At 44.4% G+C, this 16,059-nt stretch overlaps 1 protein-coding gene across 1 annotated transcript in view; it reads left to right on the forward strand.

Annotated features, from left to right (window-relative positions):
* The first annotated feature begins 462 nt into the window (after window positions 1–462).
* MED12L (mediator complex subunit 12L) overlaps window positions 463–16,059 on the forward strand; it is a 312,438-nt gene continuing 296,841 nt past the window's right edge. The window contains exon 1 of the mRNA XM_054585210.1: window positions 463–561. Within this exon, the coding sequence (XP_054441185.1) occupies window positions 463–561 (99 nt within the window). The remainder of the gene's footprint in view (window positions 562–16,059) is intronic.

The raw sequence follows: 16,059 nt of genomic DNA on the forward strand, positions 1-16,059 counted from the left end.
AAGTTTTTTTTTTTCCCCCCTTGTGCCCTTCCCCCACCTCCTGCCTTCGTCCGGCTGGGGTGGGTTTGGGTCCATTGGTGAAAAAAGTCACACGTTCCCATCAGCTGCTCCTCCCCCTGGGGACAGGGTTGGGGGGGACCGGAGGCAGGCGCCGCGAAGGACCCGAGCGGACCTTCAGCCCCTCCGCCGCCGCCACTGGAGCGGTGCGTCCTGGGGCTCCGGAGCAGTCGGGTGCCCGCCGGAGGCTGCCCCCATCAGTGCGTGTCTGCGTGCCTGGCAGCGGCAGCATCCAACCTGCTTTATTCCTTCCTGCAGCGCCACAGCGAGCGAGCGAGCGAGCGAGCGAGCGAGGAGGGGGAGAGAGAGAGAGAGAGTCTGTCTGCAAAGTGCTGCTCCCTGGTGCTCAGAGGCGGCTGCTCCAGCTCCAACTCTCATTCATTTCGCCGGTTAACATGAGAGATCATGGCCGCCTTCGGGCTTCTCAGCTATGAGCAGAGACCGCTGAAACGCCCCCGGCTCGGGCCGCCCGACGTCTACCCGCAGGACCCCAAGCAGAAGGAGGTAAGGGCGCCAGCGGCCTCCCCGGCAACCGGAGCCGCGCTCCGCAGCGCTGACCTGGGGCCAAGTTGGCCCAGCGGGCAACGGCGGCGCTGCGGGGGAAGGGTCGGGCAGGGGGACTGGCGGCAGGGGCCCGGCTGGGGGCTGTGGGCTGGTGGATGGAGGACCCCCGGCGGCAGAAGCCAAGCGGCTGTCAGTTCCCGCGCTCCACAGGGGCGCTTGCTCTTCGGGTATAGGGTCGCTTCTCGGTTAGCGGGCCTTGCGCGACATAGCTGGGCGCTTCATCGGGTTCTTCTTTGCCATAACCTTCCAAGTCGCTCTCCCCCGCTTCTGCTTGCTTTATTTTTCTTCCCGCCGCTTCGGTGAATTTTCGTAAACTTTTTGGAAAATGTTGAAATGAGGTGCATCCGACACAGGTCTTGGGTTTTGCGCTAGCTGAGCGGAGACGGGGTGTGTGTGGGGGGGGAGGGGGGAGTCTTTTCTGTTTTAAATTTTCAGTTTGGAGTGAAGTCGTTTGTATCGAGGTGATAAATATTTAGCTCTTTGAACGTAGTTCTTTATCACCTCTCCCCTTTAAAGATCAATATTACGGGGAAACGCCGATCTCATCCCTAGAGGCGATTGGCTTAATTGCTGGAGGCTGTTTTGTATCTGTAAAAGCCGTCGGGTTAGGTCCCGGGATTGCTTATTTCTTTGAATGAAATCTAATCGTAGAAACCTTGATTCGTGCACTAGGTACACTGTCTATATTCAATGGCTGGAGTAACCTTGGCATTTTGTAGCCATGTGTGTGTTTGTCAATAGTTAACAAGTAATTATGTAACAACTCTCCTGTTGTAATGATCACCCTTCGCTACACAATTTGCCCAGGGATTTGTCTTTTTTTTTTTTTTCCATGTTTTTTTTAAAGATCAACAGCTACCCAGCTCTGCTTTTCTGAGTTTGCCAGTTGCAGCCCACCCATCCATCCTGTTTTCTTTAGCTAAACCGAAAGTGAGCACAATTCAGAACTTTTCTTTCTGGGAATCTAAAAACCCTCTATTAAAGTTTGCAGGCCGACTGACATCAGAGAAAGGGCTCTGCAAAGAAGGCAAGGACGGATCCTTAAGACTTCCTTTTGATAAATGTGTCTAATTCAATAATCGAGAAAGAATATTCTGGTCCAACTGTTGTGTTAATAATATTTCTGAAAAATGAGTGAAAACTTCTTTTAGAGGTTTAGCACATTAAACATGTTTGAGCATCCATGGAGTAATTCAGATTGAACTGGGGAGGTTTTACAAGTGGTTTTCAGCTGAGGTTTAACATGAGGAAAGGCGTTCGATGAGATTTTTCAGATTTCTTTCTTACCCATTTTCCATTTTTACCCCTGGCTCAGAATAAAGTTAATTGTTAAGGACTGGAAAAACAGGTGAACGACCAAGTGTAAAGAAAGTTAACAACTTAAAAATTAGTGGCAGAAAATTCTTGGGAGTTTAGTTTGGGACAGGTATGTTGATTGGCTGATCTTTATCATCTTGCAATTAATGTCTTGCTACATTGATTTAGAGGGCACCGTAATTGATGATAGCATCTTCCCGGTTAAGGGGTGGTGGTGGTGGCCTGAGGCACCTTGTGGCCATTTATTTTTCAGGTTGACACTCATTCAGGATTGAGGCCTCTGGTTTTGGAAAAAATAGTTTGGGATTTTAGGATCTTACACCATTTTATGGAATTTGGAAACTTGAAGTGCCCTTAGCATCTACTTTTTATAAGTTTTGACAAAGCGAAACTGAGGCCCAGGAAAAGGGGACCTGACTTAATCAAAGTCTGTCGTGAATAAGTAGAGGAGTTGGACAACTAAACCAGGATTTATATCAAGACCAAAGTGTGTTAAGGATGATTTATGCTAAATTACGTTGTTCTGATGTTACTCCCTTTCCCCCAAGTCACCCACATTTTATCTCTCTGGAGCAGAGTCAGAGTTATGTGTGACAATAACCAAATTTGAGTACAATAAGGAACAGGTGCTTCGCTATTCTTGGGTGGTGGTGTGGTGAGCAGTGGTTTTTTTTTTTTTTTTTGTACAAGCTTCAGTGATTTATGCATTGGCTCAGAATTTCTACCTTTTCTCTGTATCACCTGTTCTTTTATTCTAATGTTTTCTTTAGTTAACTTTTAAGAATCTTTATGTTTCATGTATATACATGAAATCACGGATTTGATGTGATACGTATATATAAAATATAATTTATATTGTGTATATAACTTTGGATTTTTATTTACTTGATATTACACACATACATGATTATGCGTGTTAAAATGAGGTCATGGTATTAAAACTTTAAAAAGTTCATCTGTGCATCTAAGACCATTGTTGTGTTCCATCAGAGATACGTGTCCCACACTGTGGGAAAGGCTGACTTAGTGGAGGAAGTGTGGGCTTCCAATTTGGACTGACTTGGATATGGATCCTGGTTCAGCCTTTTTGCAATTGTGTGGCCTTGGGCAAGGTGTATAGCTTCTCATTTGTAAATTAGTATAATTGTGCTTTTCAGAAAAACTTGAGAAGGAAGTAGTAAATTAGCATTACATTTGTGTGAGAAAGACCCTGGTAGAAGGTATTCTTATTACTGTAGCGGTAACTTTTAATTGTTGCTGTTATCCAGGGCTAATTGTGTTCTGGAAAATACCTCCCAGGGGATAGGATGGGACCCTTGAATGTAGACCCCTTACAGAAAAATACGGGGGGGAGGGGAGAGCTGCAAGCTTTAACCTGCTCTTGGGTTGATTATATTCTTTGGAGAGTGTGCCGTACTCCGCAGGAATTTATCATATATTGTGTTATAATACTTTGCCCTCTGGAAACATACAGTGATCTTCAGCCTTGAAAACAGGGAATCAAATTTAGTCATCAACCTTGATTCCTTCTCTTCCATTACACCCCATAACACATCTGTCAGGACATCTGGTCTAGCCCAGTTTCCAAACATACTTCCAATGCATTCACTGCCCCTCAGTTTCACTAAGTATGGTCGACCTCCTTTCTGCTTCGGGCTGATTGTTTCTGCCCTAGGACTCATGTGCATGATGCTCTCTCTGCCTGGACACCTGTCTGCCTATCCACCTCCACCGTTCCACCCTAGTGTGCTCACCTTAGCCTGCGGTTAGGAGGGGAGGGTAGGCTCTGGAGCCAGTCTGCCTGGGTTCGAATCGTGGCTCTACTGTTTATATACTCCTATCCTCCCTGTACCTTAGTATCTCTTCCTGAAGAGTGGGGTTGGGAATACTATTTACTCCATAGGGCTTTTGGAAGTTTACATGGATAGTACTTGTAAAGCACTTAGACTGGAGTCTGCAGTGGATTCAATACACAAATATTTGCTGTTATAAACTACTCTCAGGCCTGCCTATTTTTCCTTGGTTAGGTCTCAGCCCACTGATCTGCCTGAGAGGCCTTTCTAGTATAAGTATATAATTTGTGAATATGTGTTTATTTGCACGTTGTCACTCCCCACCAAAAGGTCAGTTTCAAGGATGAGAGCTGTTCCAGGCATCATTGGAGTACCAGGCATCTAGTGCAGTTAGTTCCTGGGATACTGAGGGCATGAGTCCTTGGAATGTATGAATGAATAAAAAGAGAAGGTCTGGTGTCTGAGGGGATTAGAGGAAGCCTGGGTTAAGGCAGAAATTATCCTTGACCTCTACCTCAAAGGCTACGAGGCTGAAAGCTAAATTAAACTCTAGAAGTAGGAAGGAGGAGTTTTTACCCTGGGGTAGAAGAGGCCTAAGCAGCTGAATAGTAAATATTTTCAGGAAATTAAATTATGTTAGAAGAATAAGGCTGGGGCAATAGAGAGATTGCCTGGTATCAGGAACCACACAGCCCCACCAGCAGAGTCAGTCCGGGGAAGGGTTGCCTGGTGTGCAGTACAGAAGCTGCCTGTGGACCAGTTCTGCATGGCTCGGGAGGGGGTGGCGTGGGAATGGGGTGGCGGCGGTGGCGGCGGCGGCAGCAGCAGCAGCAGCTAGGTATGGATAACCCAGAACAACTGTAGGGCTTGTTAAGAACCGATGACTTGGTTTTTCAGATTCAGTAGGTTGATGTGGGCTCCATAATTTGCATTTATGACAAGATTCCAGGTGATCCGATGCAACTGGTTTGGGCCCCACTTAGAGAACTATGACCCAGAGAGAAGACATCCAATTCTGCCTGGGTAGAGAATCCTGCCGACACAGTTAGGGCAAGATTGGACGTCTGTGTCTGACTCAAGTGGCAGTAGTTTGGTTTAGCACTCAACTTAGCCAGGGTTTGGTGGGCTTTTCCCAGATGTGCCCTCTTTTATCTGAGATTGAAGGGAATGAGTCAGGAAGTCTCAGTCCCTGTCTGGTTTTTATTACACTTGGAATAAAGTACAAACTGCTTACCTAGCCTACCAGCCTGGCCTCTGCCCACTCCCACAACCACTGACTGTAGCCAGACCACCTGGCTTAGAGTTCTGGCCCCATCCCTTACTGCCTGTTGGACTCAGATCTCACCTGTGCAAGGGGGTTCATATTTGTTTCTACCTCAGGCCGTTGTTGGGAAGATAAAATGAGATTTGAACTGTGTCTGGCACTCAGACAGTGCTCAGTACAGGCCAGCTACTATTAGTGTTATCACCCACTCACCCTCTGTCCCCTTTGTTAAATGATCGCAGGGCTTCCCATTGTACTTAGGGTAACATCCACAAGACCCTATCCTTAATATCTGGCCTCTGGACCTTGAGTCACCCGTTCCTGACTTGCTCATTCCCCTCCTGGGTGAGCGGTGGTGTCACTGGTCACCTCTCTTTCCTTCCAACAGGTCCAGCTCTTTTGTGTCCAGGTTCCTGTCACTTGCTGTCGCTATAGTCATGTTTTCTTTCATTTGGCTCTTAAGAGATTCCCACCCATATTCCCTGTCGCTGCTTGTTCATTACCTTGTGTTGGTATGTTTTGTAGAGCTTGTCAGTGTTTGAAAGTCTTTTGTCAGGTTGCTTATTCATTCCCCGGTCTTCTTTCCTCATTAGAATGCAGGCTTCATGAGAGCAGGGGCTGATCGGTAGTGTCCACGGCTGTGAACGGCCATGTGCCTGCAAATAGAGAACGTGTTCAGTAAATAGTTGTGGAAGAAATTAATGAAATGCAGAAGGAACTCTTACTGAGCTCTTGTATTTATAACATTTAACTGTCCCAATGCATATTTTTTGTTGGCAAAGGCTGTTCTTGTTAGCATCTAAAACTCTTAAAACATTAAATGCTTATTTTAGAGACAGTTGGGGAGGTGGGGTGAGGGTAGGTGAACATTTGTTTCTTTATAATCTTTGAGAGGGAGGACATTGATAAAGTTGCCTGGGAAGAGAGGACAGGTTGGCAAGTTGCCTGGGGGACCAAAAGACAGAGGTGGTTAGGGCGAAAGCCGCCCCCTGAGATTCATCGGCCCCATCAGAGACACCTGCTTGAATACCAGTGTTCCTGGAGGGACATCTGCATGTTTAACTCTGGCCTCAGGAGTCTGTGGGGCCAGAATCTGTGCGTAGGAAGCACTGGGTCAGAGGCCCTGCTGCTTCCTGCTGCTCACAGAAGTGTTGCTACCCAAACTTTGTGGTCAAGGAGGAGGAACTCAGGTGGCTGTCATTTCTCAGGGTCTGCCAGCACCTGCAGCGTAATCAAAGATGCTTGTGGAATAAACCAGCCTGTGAGAAACACAAATACCATATGATCTCACTTACATGTGGAATCTAATGAACAAAATAAACTGATGAACTGATGAAAATAGGGGGAAAAAATGCAGATATAATGCCCTACCTCCCCCCAGACCTTCTGAGTCAGAATTTCTGGGGAGGAGTCTGAGGAATTTGCATTTGAAACAAGCTTTCTAGATGATTCCTAATCACAGTAAGTTTGAGAGCCTTTAGTTTGTGTCTTGATCTGTAGAGAACCTTCTAGACCACTTTCCCTTATTCTTACCTGCTCCCCACTATTTGATGTATTAGAATCTTTAGGCAAATACATTGTTCAAAGTGTTAGAAGTGTTAGCACCTTTTGGTACTACAAAATAGCACAAATGAATTTAGCTATTCCCCCCCCCCCCCAAGAAGTTTGTTCTAACCATGGCTTGCAGCATAGTTTTGTTTTCTGTCAGCTGTAATGGCAGAGTAGAATCCTATGCCTTGGTCTTTAAATATCCACGGCTCCCTCCTGCATGCCCTTGGCTAAACTGGGGCACAGGGGAGCAGTTTGTCCCATGAGGATATTCTTTGAACTTGTTTTGGGCTGCAAAGTTTTATGTTTGACTCTGGACCGGGGTCTCAACTGGGCACTTTGGGGACTCATGCAAAGCTGTTAATTTGGGGTGCAGCCACTGTCCTTCAGGCCTTTGGGTATTTCACTTGGGCTGGCACCTGTGGAGATGAAATGAAATCCTTTAGGAAGCTGGAGGACCAGGAAGTGAGGTCTGGAAGGCAGCGTTGGCTCAGGACTAAGTAGGGGAAGATGAGGATGAACAGTCAGGATTTTAGTAAACCAGTGCCTCTTGTGAGTGCATGCGTGTAGACACGAAAACAAAGCAGAAGTAGAATGGAGTAAGTGGAAGTTGGAAACTCCAAGAAACTCCAAGAATTGTGATGTATTTAATGAGTTTCTGAACCCCACTTGTGAGGCTTCTTTAAAAAAAAAAAAGGTATTAATTTTTTTTTTTTTTTTTTTTTTGAGAGAGGGAAACGGAGAAAGGGAGAGAAACTTTGACTGGCTTCCTCTCATAGGTGCCTCAGCTGGGGACTGAACCCTCAACGCAGGCCCTGACCAGAAACTGAACTGGTGACCTGTTGCTTTGTGGGATGATGCCCAACCAATGGAGCCACAATGGTCAGGGCGGTCAGGGTCAGGGCGGGAGGCTTCTTGACTGACTAGGCAGGATCGGAGCAGTTGGAGAGATCCATAAAAAGAGTTAGTGCGTTTAACAACTCTCATTAGTAGTGTGTTCTGATGAAGGAGGAGAGGAGGGGCTGGCCGACTTAGCCTGGAGAAAAGCCGACCTGAGGCCTAAGTGGGGAAGAGGGAGGGAGAGGCCTGCCTCCTACACATTCCTCCCTGGGAAGGGAAGTGGAAACACTCAGACTTTTAATTGTCTTTAGAAAATTTCTGAAGCTGGGTGATGGCAACAACAGTTACTAGTAACAATCTCCAACCTGTTTCTCTGTTTTGGGAAATTTACATAATAAAGGAAAACGTCATTGTGTTACAAAATAGAATGGTTTCATAGTTGTCTGAGGGGAGAGGGTGGGGGGGGCTGGGTGAAAAAGATGAAGAGATTAAGGATAAAACAGGAATAACACGTGCTCCCGCCCTCCATCCCCCCCCTCCCAAAATACCCTCATAGATAACAACATGGTCATTACCAGAGGGAAATGGGAGTGGAGGGGGGAGGCAGGAGAGGGTAAAGAGGGGATAAATGGTGATGAAAAGAGACATGACCTGGGATGTTTAACACACAGTACAATAGAGGGATGATGTATTGTAGAATTGTACACCTTAAACCTATAAAATTTAATTAACTAATATCACCCTGATAAATTCAATAAAAAAATATACAGGGTGGGGAATAAGTAGGTTTACAGTTGTGAGTATACAAAACACACAAAAGTTTTTTCTTGTATTATTATTTATTAATTATTGTATTATTTTCCGTAAAAACAACAGTAAACCTACTTTTGCACCACCCTGTGTGTCTGCATAATCTGGAAGAATTATTACCCACATGCAAACAGTTGTTATCTCTTGAGGATGGAATCTGGGTGATTTTTATATTCTTTTTTGTACTAATCTGTGTTCCAAGCTGTAACAGTAACCATGCACTACTATTGTCATTGTGGGGAATAATTTAAAGAATAATTTATTAGCTGACTTTGAATTTACAGGAATGGTTCTTTGTTGCTGGTTCCAAACCAAGCTAGAGCCCCTTTAACTGACGCATAGGTAAAGGGACTTTATAGGATACAGCTATGGACACTTAGGCACTTGATGCTGCCAAAAGTGTGGTAAGTTTGGGGTGGGGGCTCTTATGTGAGCATTTCAGCTCTGCTACTTGTGGTGTGTGACTTGGGGTGTTGTGTCCTTTTCCTTAGCTATGAGCTGGGAGAATGCTACCAGATTATCTAGAGTGTTTTAAATGTGAAGAACCATTGTAAATATAAATGATTACTGATTACGAGGTATATATTCAGTGGTTTTTTGCAGGAGTCTTGTACCAGCTGAGTATTAAAATATCAGGAAATTTGTGAGCTGGTTAACATTGTGTTGGTAGCTTGAAATCTGGCATAATGGGAGTATTTGCACAAAGGAAATTGGCAAATGCTACAAAGCAGGTTTTTGTTTTTGTTGGTTTTTTTTTTGGTTCGTTCACCACCCCCGCCCCCCTCCCCCTCCCCCCGCCCGCCATAGCTGGTTATAAAGCATTTGCCAGCACACTACAGTTGTATGTTAGCAGACACTGGCTGCTTCACCATCATTCTTGTCTCAGGTGTTCCTTATCTGCTTCCTACAAAAAAGATTTTTTTTTTTTTTTACAAAGTCAGATTCTCATTTTCCTAGCCTCTCATGCATCTTGGAGCAAGCGGATGACTTAATTTTGGCTAAAGACATTTAATGGAAATTTACTATGTGACTTGTGGAGAAGAATTTTTTTTCTCACTGAAATAAATATAAGCCCAGGGGGAGAGTGTTCTTAATGCCTGATAGCTCCTAAGTTTCCTGTCTTTGGAAAAGTAGTAAGAGGATGTGAGTTGGAACTAGGGCACTTCACTGTGACCATGAGGCAACAAGCCCATGGATGAAAAGCCCACATAAGAGGCGGCGATTGAGTGGCTTTATGAAATTGTTAAAGCTACTGAGCTGACCTTGGAACCACCTCTCCCTAGACTTTTTGTTAAGTAAACAATAGATCTCGACAGGTTTAAGCCATTGTTGGACCAGTTATCAATTTCTTATAGCCCAAAACATTTTAATGTTGTCTTGGTACTTCCCATTTAAATTTTGGCACCCTCAAATCATTACAGTATGAGCCCCCTTTTTCTGAGTATACACACTTCCAGAATACTACTCTGGCTTCGTGAGTGCACAGCAAGAGACACAATGCCTGTGGTGTCCCCTAGGCAGTATTGTGCACCCTGCCCCTTGCCTTTCAGATGTGGAAGGGAAGTGGAAGCAGCTCCCTTATTTATTTTCACTTTTGGCGAAAAGAGTTTTGGTGGGAAGGGAGGGAGAGTCCTGTCCTGCTTTGTTTGGAGAGGGAGATTTTGTGGGTCTGTACCATTATAGGAGGAAAGCAGGTATGTGTAGAGCTAGAATGAAATTTAGGGATATTCTAACTTTGTGATTCAATACAAAAAGAAATTGAGTCCCAGAGAGGTAAAGTGACTTGTTAAGGCGGATCTGGGCCAAGCACTTGTGTGCCTTGATTTGTTCTTGCAACCTGACTTGGCCTCCCCTCTGTAAACAGCCTTCACTTCTGGTAAATACCCTCATGTTGCCCTGGCAATGAGAATTGCTCTGCCTTTTGGAGCATCAATGTCTCCATGATAGCTGGGGACTGCTCAGGTCACCATTAGATCTTCTCAGAGCTTGTTACAATCTTGTGTGGTGTTTCCTGGGCAGAGGGAAGAATACTTGGGAAGCTCAGGCACTCTCGTTTTTTGTGGTTTTGGTGGAAGGTTCCAGTCCTGTCTCTGGCCTTTGGTGTAGGTAGCTCTCTCATGGCATTTGTGGGCTATGTATGTAGGGGAACATTCCTATTGACCTTTCTTTTTATTGGTTGAGGCACTGCTTTATGGATAGATTCTTGGAGATACAAACATACAAGCTGTACAATTGCCCACTTCCAGGGAGCAACACTTATATGACATTCTATATAAATGGCTCTTCCTTACTTGTACAATGCTATGGCCCTGAGAAGAGGAGAAAAAATTCAGCCTCTGGGTTTTATTTTTCATGCTTTGAGGGAAACATTACTATAATATACCTGCCAGACAAATTTAGTCAACTAGTATTATTGAGCACCTTGCAGGCCCTTTGCCTGCTGTAGCTTCATGATCCCAAGACTTTTTTTTCTTTTTTACTGAATTTACTATGGTGACATTGCTTAATAAAATTATATAGGTTTCAGTTGTACAATTCTATAATACATCATCTGTATATTGTGTTGTGTGTTTACTACTGCAAGTCAAGCTGCCTTTCATCACCATTTATCCCCCTTTACCCTTTTCTCCCTCTCCTATCCCCCTTTCCCTCTGATAATCACCATACTGTTGTCTGTGTCTAAGATGGTTTGTTTTTGGGCTTATTATTATTATTTTTTGCATAATCCCTTCACCTTTTCACCTAGCCCCTCATCCACCCTCTCCTCTGACAGCTGTCAGTCTGTTCTCTATGACTCTGTTTCTGTTTTGTTTGTTAGTTTATTTTGTTCATTAGATTCCACACGAGTGAAATCATATGGTACCTGACTTTCTCTGACTGGCTTAGCATATTTGATTTAACATAATACTCTCCAGATCCATCCATGCTGTTGCAAAGGGTGCGATTTCCTTCCTTTTTACCGCTGAGTAGGATTCTGTTGTGTAAAAGTACCACAGCTCTTTTATCCGCTCCTCTGCTGATGGACACTTGGGCTGCTTCCGTATCTTGGCTATTGTAAATAACAGTGCAGTGAACATATGGGTGCTCATATTCTTCCAAATTAGTGTTTTGGGTTTCTTCAGATATATTCCCAGATGTGGAGTCCCTGAGTCATAACGCAGATCCATTTTTAATTTTTTGAGGTAAGTCCACGTACTGCTGTCCACAGTGGTTGCACCAATCTGTATTCCGAGTGCCTGGCTTTGAGCGCAGTGCCTGACCCATACCTACGACTCAGAATTTCTTTTATGAATCAATGTAAGAATAAAGGTGTGTTAAGAGCACTGGATATGGTCGTAGGTCTCTAAAGATTTCAATACAGAGCAGTGGTTTTCATGTAAGGGAGATGCACGCCCTCTCATGCTGTTACTGGCATGTAGTTGGTAGAAGCCAGGGATGTTGCTAACACTCTCCAGTGCTCTGGACAGCCTTACAACAAAAGATTATGTGGCCTGAAATGTTGAGAAACCCTGGAGTAGAGGGACTTAGAGCCTCGTGAGTGAGGAATAGAGTGTTTCCGATCTTCTTTGAGAGGACTGTAGGAAGCGCTATGCCAGCAAGAGGGAGTGGCCCATTTTTGGATGGGACCTAAGAGGAGGAGATTTTTGAGTCTGGGACTTGGAGGCTGTGTAGAAGTGGATGGAGCTGAGAATGTGGGAGGAAATTCAGTTCTGGGAAGAGGGACCTGTATAGGCAAAAGGTTACAGGCCCTGAGGAACATGGGGCGTGTTCTGAGACAAGGTGTGAGGTGTGCAGTTGTGGGATGTGCAGGTGTGGGGAGCTGGGTTGGGGTGGGAAAGAAAGGTGGGAATAGGTTATGTGGACCCTTGTATCCTGTGTTGAGGCATTTGGATATTATGGTGAAGGTAATGAGGTGCCATTCAAGGGTGTTAAGCTAAGGGAATGAGATTTTAGATGACTGAGGGTCACAGGGTGAAATGAGGGGTCAGTGGTTCTGAGGGTTACGTTGAGGCAGAGACTGACCAGCTAAGTGGTCATTGACATTCCAGGCCTGGTGGTCTGTGTATTAGTTTCTTCTGGCTGCCATATTAAGTTACCACAAACCAGGAGGCTTAACATGACAGAAATATATTCTTTCTAGAGACAAGAAGTAGGAAGGAAACTTCAGTAGGGTCTAGGGTCACACTCCCCCGGAGGCTCTAGGGAAGAATTCTTCTTTCTTCCAGCCTCTGCTGGGGGGCAGGCGCCCCTTGGCTTCCCTGTGGCCACATCAGCCTGTCTTCTGCCTCCGTTGTCAAATGGCTGCCTTCTCTGTGCGTCTGTTCTTCTCTGAGTGTCTTACAAGGTCACTTGTTACTGGGTTTAGGGCCCACCTTGATAATCTAGGATGATTTCCTCTCAAGATCTGCAGAAGCCCTTTTTACAAATAAGACAACATTCACAGGTTCCCGAATTTGATGTAAACATCATTTGGGGGTCTGTTTTCTTGGCCTGTGGGGGTTGGAAAGCTTGGGAAGAAAGAGGAAGACAGGATTTAAGAGAGGTTATTTGGATGGCAGGATGGACAAAGTGTGGAAGCTTGTTGAGTATAAGAATATACCAACATTTTTAGCTTAGGATGAACTTTTTGATTTGAGGTCTCCTTTATAATCTCAAACATTTTTGAGGATCCCTTAGAGCTTTTGTTAATGTAGGTTTTATGTTGCGATATTTACTGTATTAGAAGTAAAAACTGAGAAATTTTAGAAATATGTATTCTCTTACAAATAATTTCAGACTAATTTAATGTTAAAAATGGTTTTTATTTACAATAACCATTTTTCCAAACAAGTGAAAATTGTTTTACATTTTTGCAAATCTCTTAAATGTCTGGATTCTCATATCGAGTTCTATATTCAACCTGTTACAAATATGTTGTTTTGGCTGAAGAATATGAAAAAAACTTGGCTTCACACAGATAATGCAGTTGGGAAGTTCTTGGGAACTGCAAAGGTTTTAGATATGGAGAACCACTGGCTCACACAATTGATAGGTAGGTTGATGGTGGTCCCCAAAGTAACACACCTTTGGGAACAAAAGAATGTGTTTGATTTCCACCTCCCCCCACCAAGGATGTGAACAGTGGAAGCTAGAAATCTGGATTTGGATGTTTGAAGTCATGGGGTTGTTACCTGTTGAGAGTGTGCAATTAGGTGGAGGAGCAGGCTGAGGCTGACTCTGAGGATGGAACTTGCCGGCGGGACCTCTGAGGAGAGCATTTGGAGGCCAGGTGGGTGTAGGGTGAAGAGCAGCCTGAGGGAGAGGTGCTGGAGTGAGGCGTCGGCCGAGTTGGCCGCCTCCTCATTGAGCAGTGTCTGTTTAGGACCTTTACACATGTGGCTCCTGCGGCCGGTTGCCTTATTCTCTTTATCACTGCAAAGTGATTGCTCTTCAGCACTCAACACTCTTTGCGTTTGATTTATTTATTACCTGCTTTGTCCCCCAACCTATGTAAGTTCCATGAAACAGGGGCCATGTCCTTTTTATCCCCCACTGATACAACCAGAGGCAAGGAGAGGTACGTGGTAGGAGTTAAATATTTGTTGACAGCATCTGGTAACCAGGCAGCCATTGTTAGCAAATGGTTATTAGAATACTGGTCAATCAAGACAGAGTGAGTGCAGGGCTCGGAGTGCAGGGCTCGGGGATGCCAGGAAATATTAAGACGCAGTTCCTACCCTTGAGAAACTCTGAGTGGAGGGATGGCAGTCCTGTTTGCAAAGCAGTCAACTCATTAGAAGGTTCACTGGGGTGGTGGGAGCAAACAAGGGAGGGATTAGAAAAATCTTCAGAAATAGAGGTGTTTTTCAGGTGGCCAGGATGCAGAGATGGGAAATAGGATGTCACCTTTGGAAGAATTGCGAAAAGTTCAGTAAAGCAAGAGTATATTGAATCTATAATCTATAAACACGTTTACGGATTTTGGGGACAGTTGAGGGAGAGGAAAAGCTGAAACATGCTGGAGAGAAAGGGTGTTTGCTTGGTCCTGGGGTCAGGAGATCAGAACCCAAGGGGTGTGATACCTTATGTAGAGCAAAAGCCATCCGGATCACTGCCTCTGAGAAAGAGGGGAGACAGGACAGATGGGGGCGCCCTGTTTACCTTGAATTTTCTATGGGAATTTCCAGAGTCAGTGTGTGCAGAGATTTTCCTCAGTAAGAATAAACTCGGCCTTCAGCCCCTACCCAATGCGCCACAGCTCGACTGTGCAGACGCCATCTTGTCAGTTAAAATTGGGTAGCATTTGCTGCTGTCCTTTTCATGGATTAACCTAATGAGGTTGCTGAGGTTAGGATGATTTAAGGCATTGGCAGCAGTGAAAAACAAATAAAAATGTGTTTTGTCTGAAGTGTTGTAGGAGGGTTTTTTTTTGCTAAAATTCTGGTTAATGTAAAGATACAAGATTCTTTTAAAACTATGTCTAAGGCTGAGCTAAATAATTTATCCTCCTGAATTCTGCATGGAAGGTTAATATTGACACTGCTCAGTTTTTTGTGTTTTGTTTTTTTTTTAAAGCTCCACACAGTGTTACGTTAGTAGACAGTATGGAAAGTACTTTCCGGGTCAGAGCTGTTTTTACTTGTTGGTTAGTTTTAGACTAAATGTCAACTCCCTTTTAAAAGAAAAATTATGAATTGGAGATACTATTTACATTCCTGCTACTCACATGAAATCTACTTTTAGGTCATCATTAAATAATCAAAATGTTTTTGGAGTTACATTTTCATTTACTTAGTACTTGATATATGTATGACTTCCATTAGGTGACGCTGGGGTGTGGAAAAGAAACAGAAACCCGCTATTTGTCCCCTCTAGAACAGCGCTTCTCAAAATATCTGCGGTGAAGGATCAGTTTTTCCTTTTAAAATTAACTTTTAATCTGTTACACTGATATATGATGAAAACAAATCACTGAGAAAATGAAATCCTGATTGCACGTGGTGGCTGAAGTTTGCGAGCACTCGTGCTCAGCTGTGGATGTTCCTCATTTGGACCTGTTTGGGTTTCAGATCACACTCTGAGTGACACTGCTCTGGAAATTAACATCTGGTTCACTTATAAACATCAGACTAAAATAATGACTAATTTTTTTTTTAAATCTTCACCTGGGAATATTTTTATTGATGAGAGACAGAGAGAGGGAAAGAAACATTGATCAGTTGCCCCCCCCACTCCTGTATGTGCCCCCACTGGGGATTGAATCCGCAAACTAGATATGTGCCCTGACCAGGGATGGAACCCGCAACCTTTTGGTGTATGGGCAGTGCTCCAGAGGCACTCAGCCAGGGCTGTATTAGTATTAATTGTTTTAAAATTGAGGAATAATATGTACATTCAGTACAGCGTATAAAGTGCCACTTTTCATCATGAATAGCCAGTGTCATGTTGGTTATTCTGAATGTTTTCCATGATTGCTTTTATGCCAGCCTCACAAACACCTTTGAGGTGGGTACGATTATCTTCTTTTTACAGATGAAGAAACTGAGGCATGAGGAGGGGGTTAACTTGCCCAAGGTCATTTAGCCACATACTGATGGAGTTGGAGTTGGACTTCTGAGCCCCTTCTATAGCCATTCTGCTCTGTATATAGTGAGGTTGATAATGCTATGTGACTTCAGAAAAGAGAGGGTTGGAATACTTGGAAGTTTCAGGAGGATGGAGGACGTGAGTGGGGACAGGCTGCCCCTTTCTTAAGAAGAAGCTGAAAGGTAAGATGAATGAGGTGTAGGGGCGGGGGTGAGGGGGACAGGGGCAGTGATTCCAAGATCGAGCTTGGAGTCCTGGTATGTTAGGGTGTAGGGGGACTGTAGTCCTCACGAAGTCCTG

Source organism: Pteronotus mesoamericanus, unplaced genomic scaffold (assembly GCF_021234165.1).
Source record: "Pteronotus mesoamericanus isolate MK-2021 breed Mesoamerican mustached bat unplaced genomic scaffold, CSHL_Meso_final contig_82, whole genome shotgun sequence".
NCBI lineage: Eukaryota > Metazoa > Chordata > Mammalia > Chiroptera > Mormoopidae > Pteronotus > Pteronotus mesoamericanus.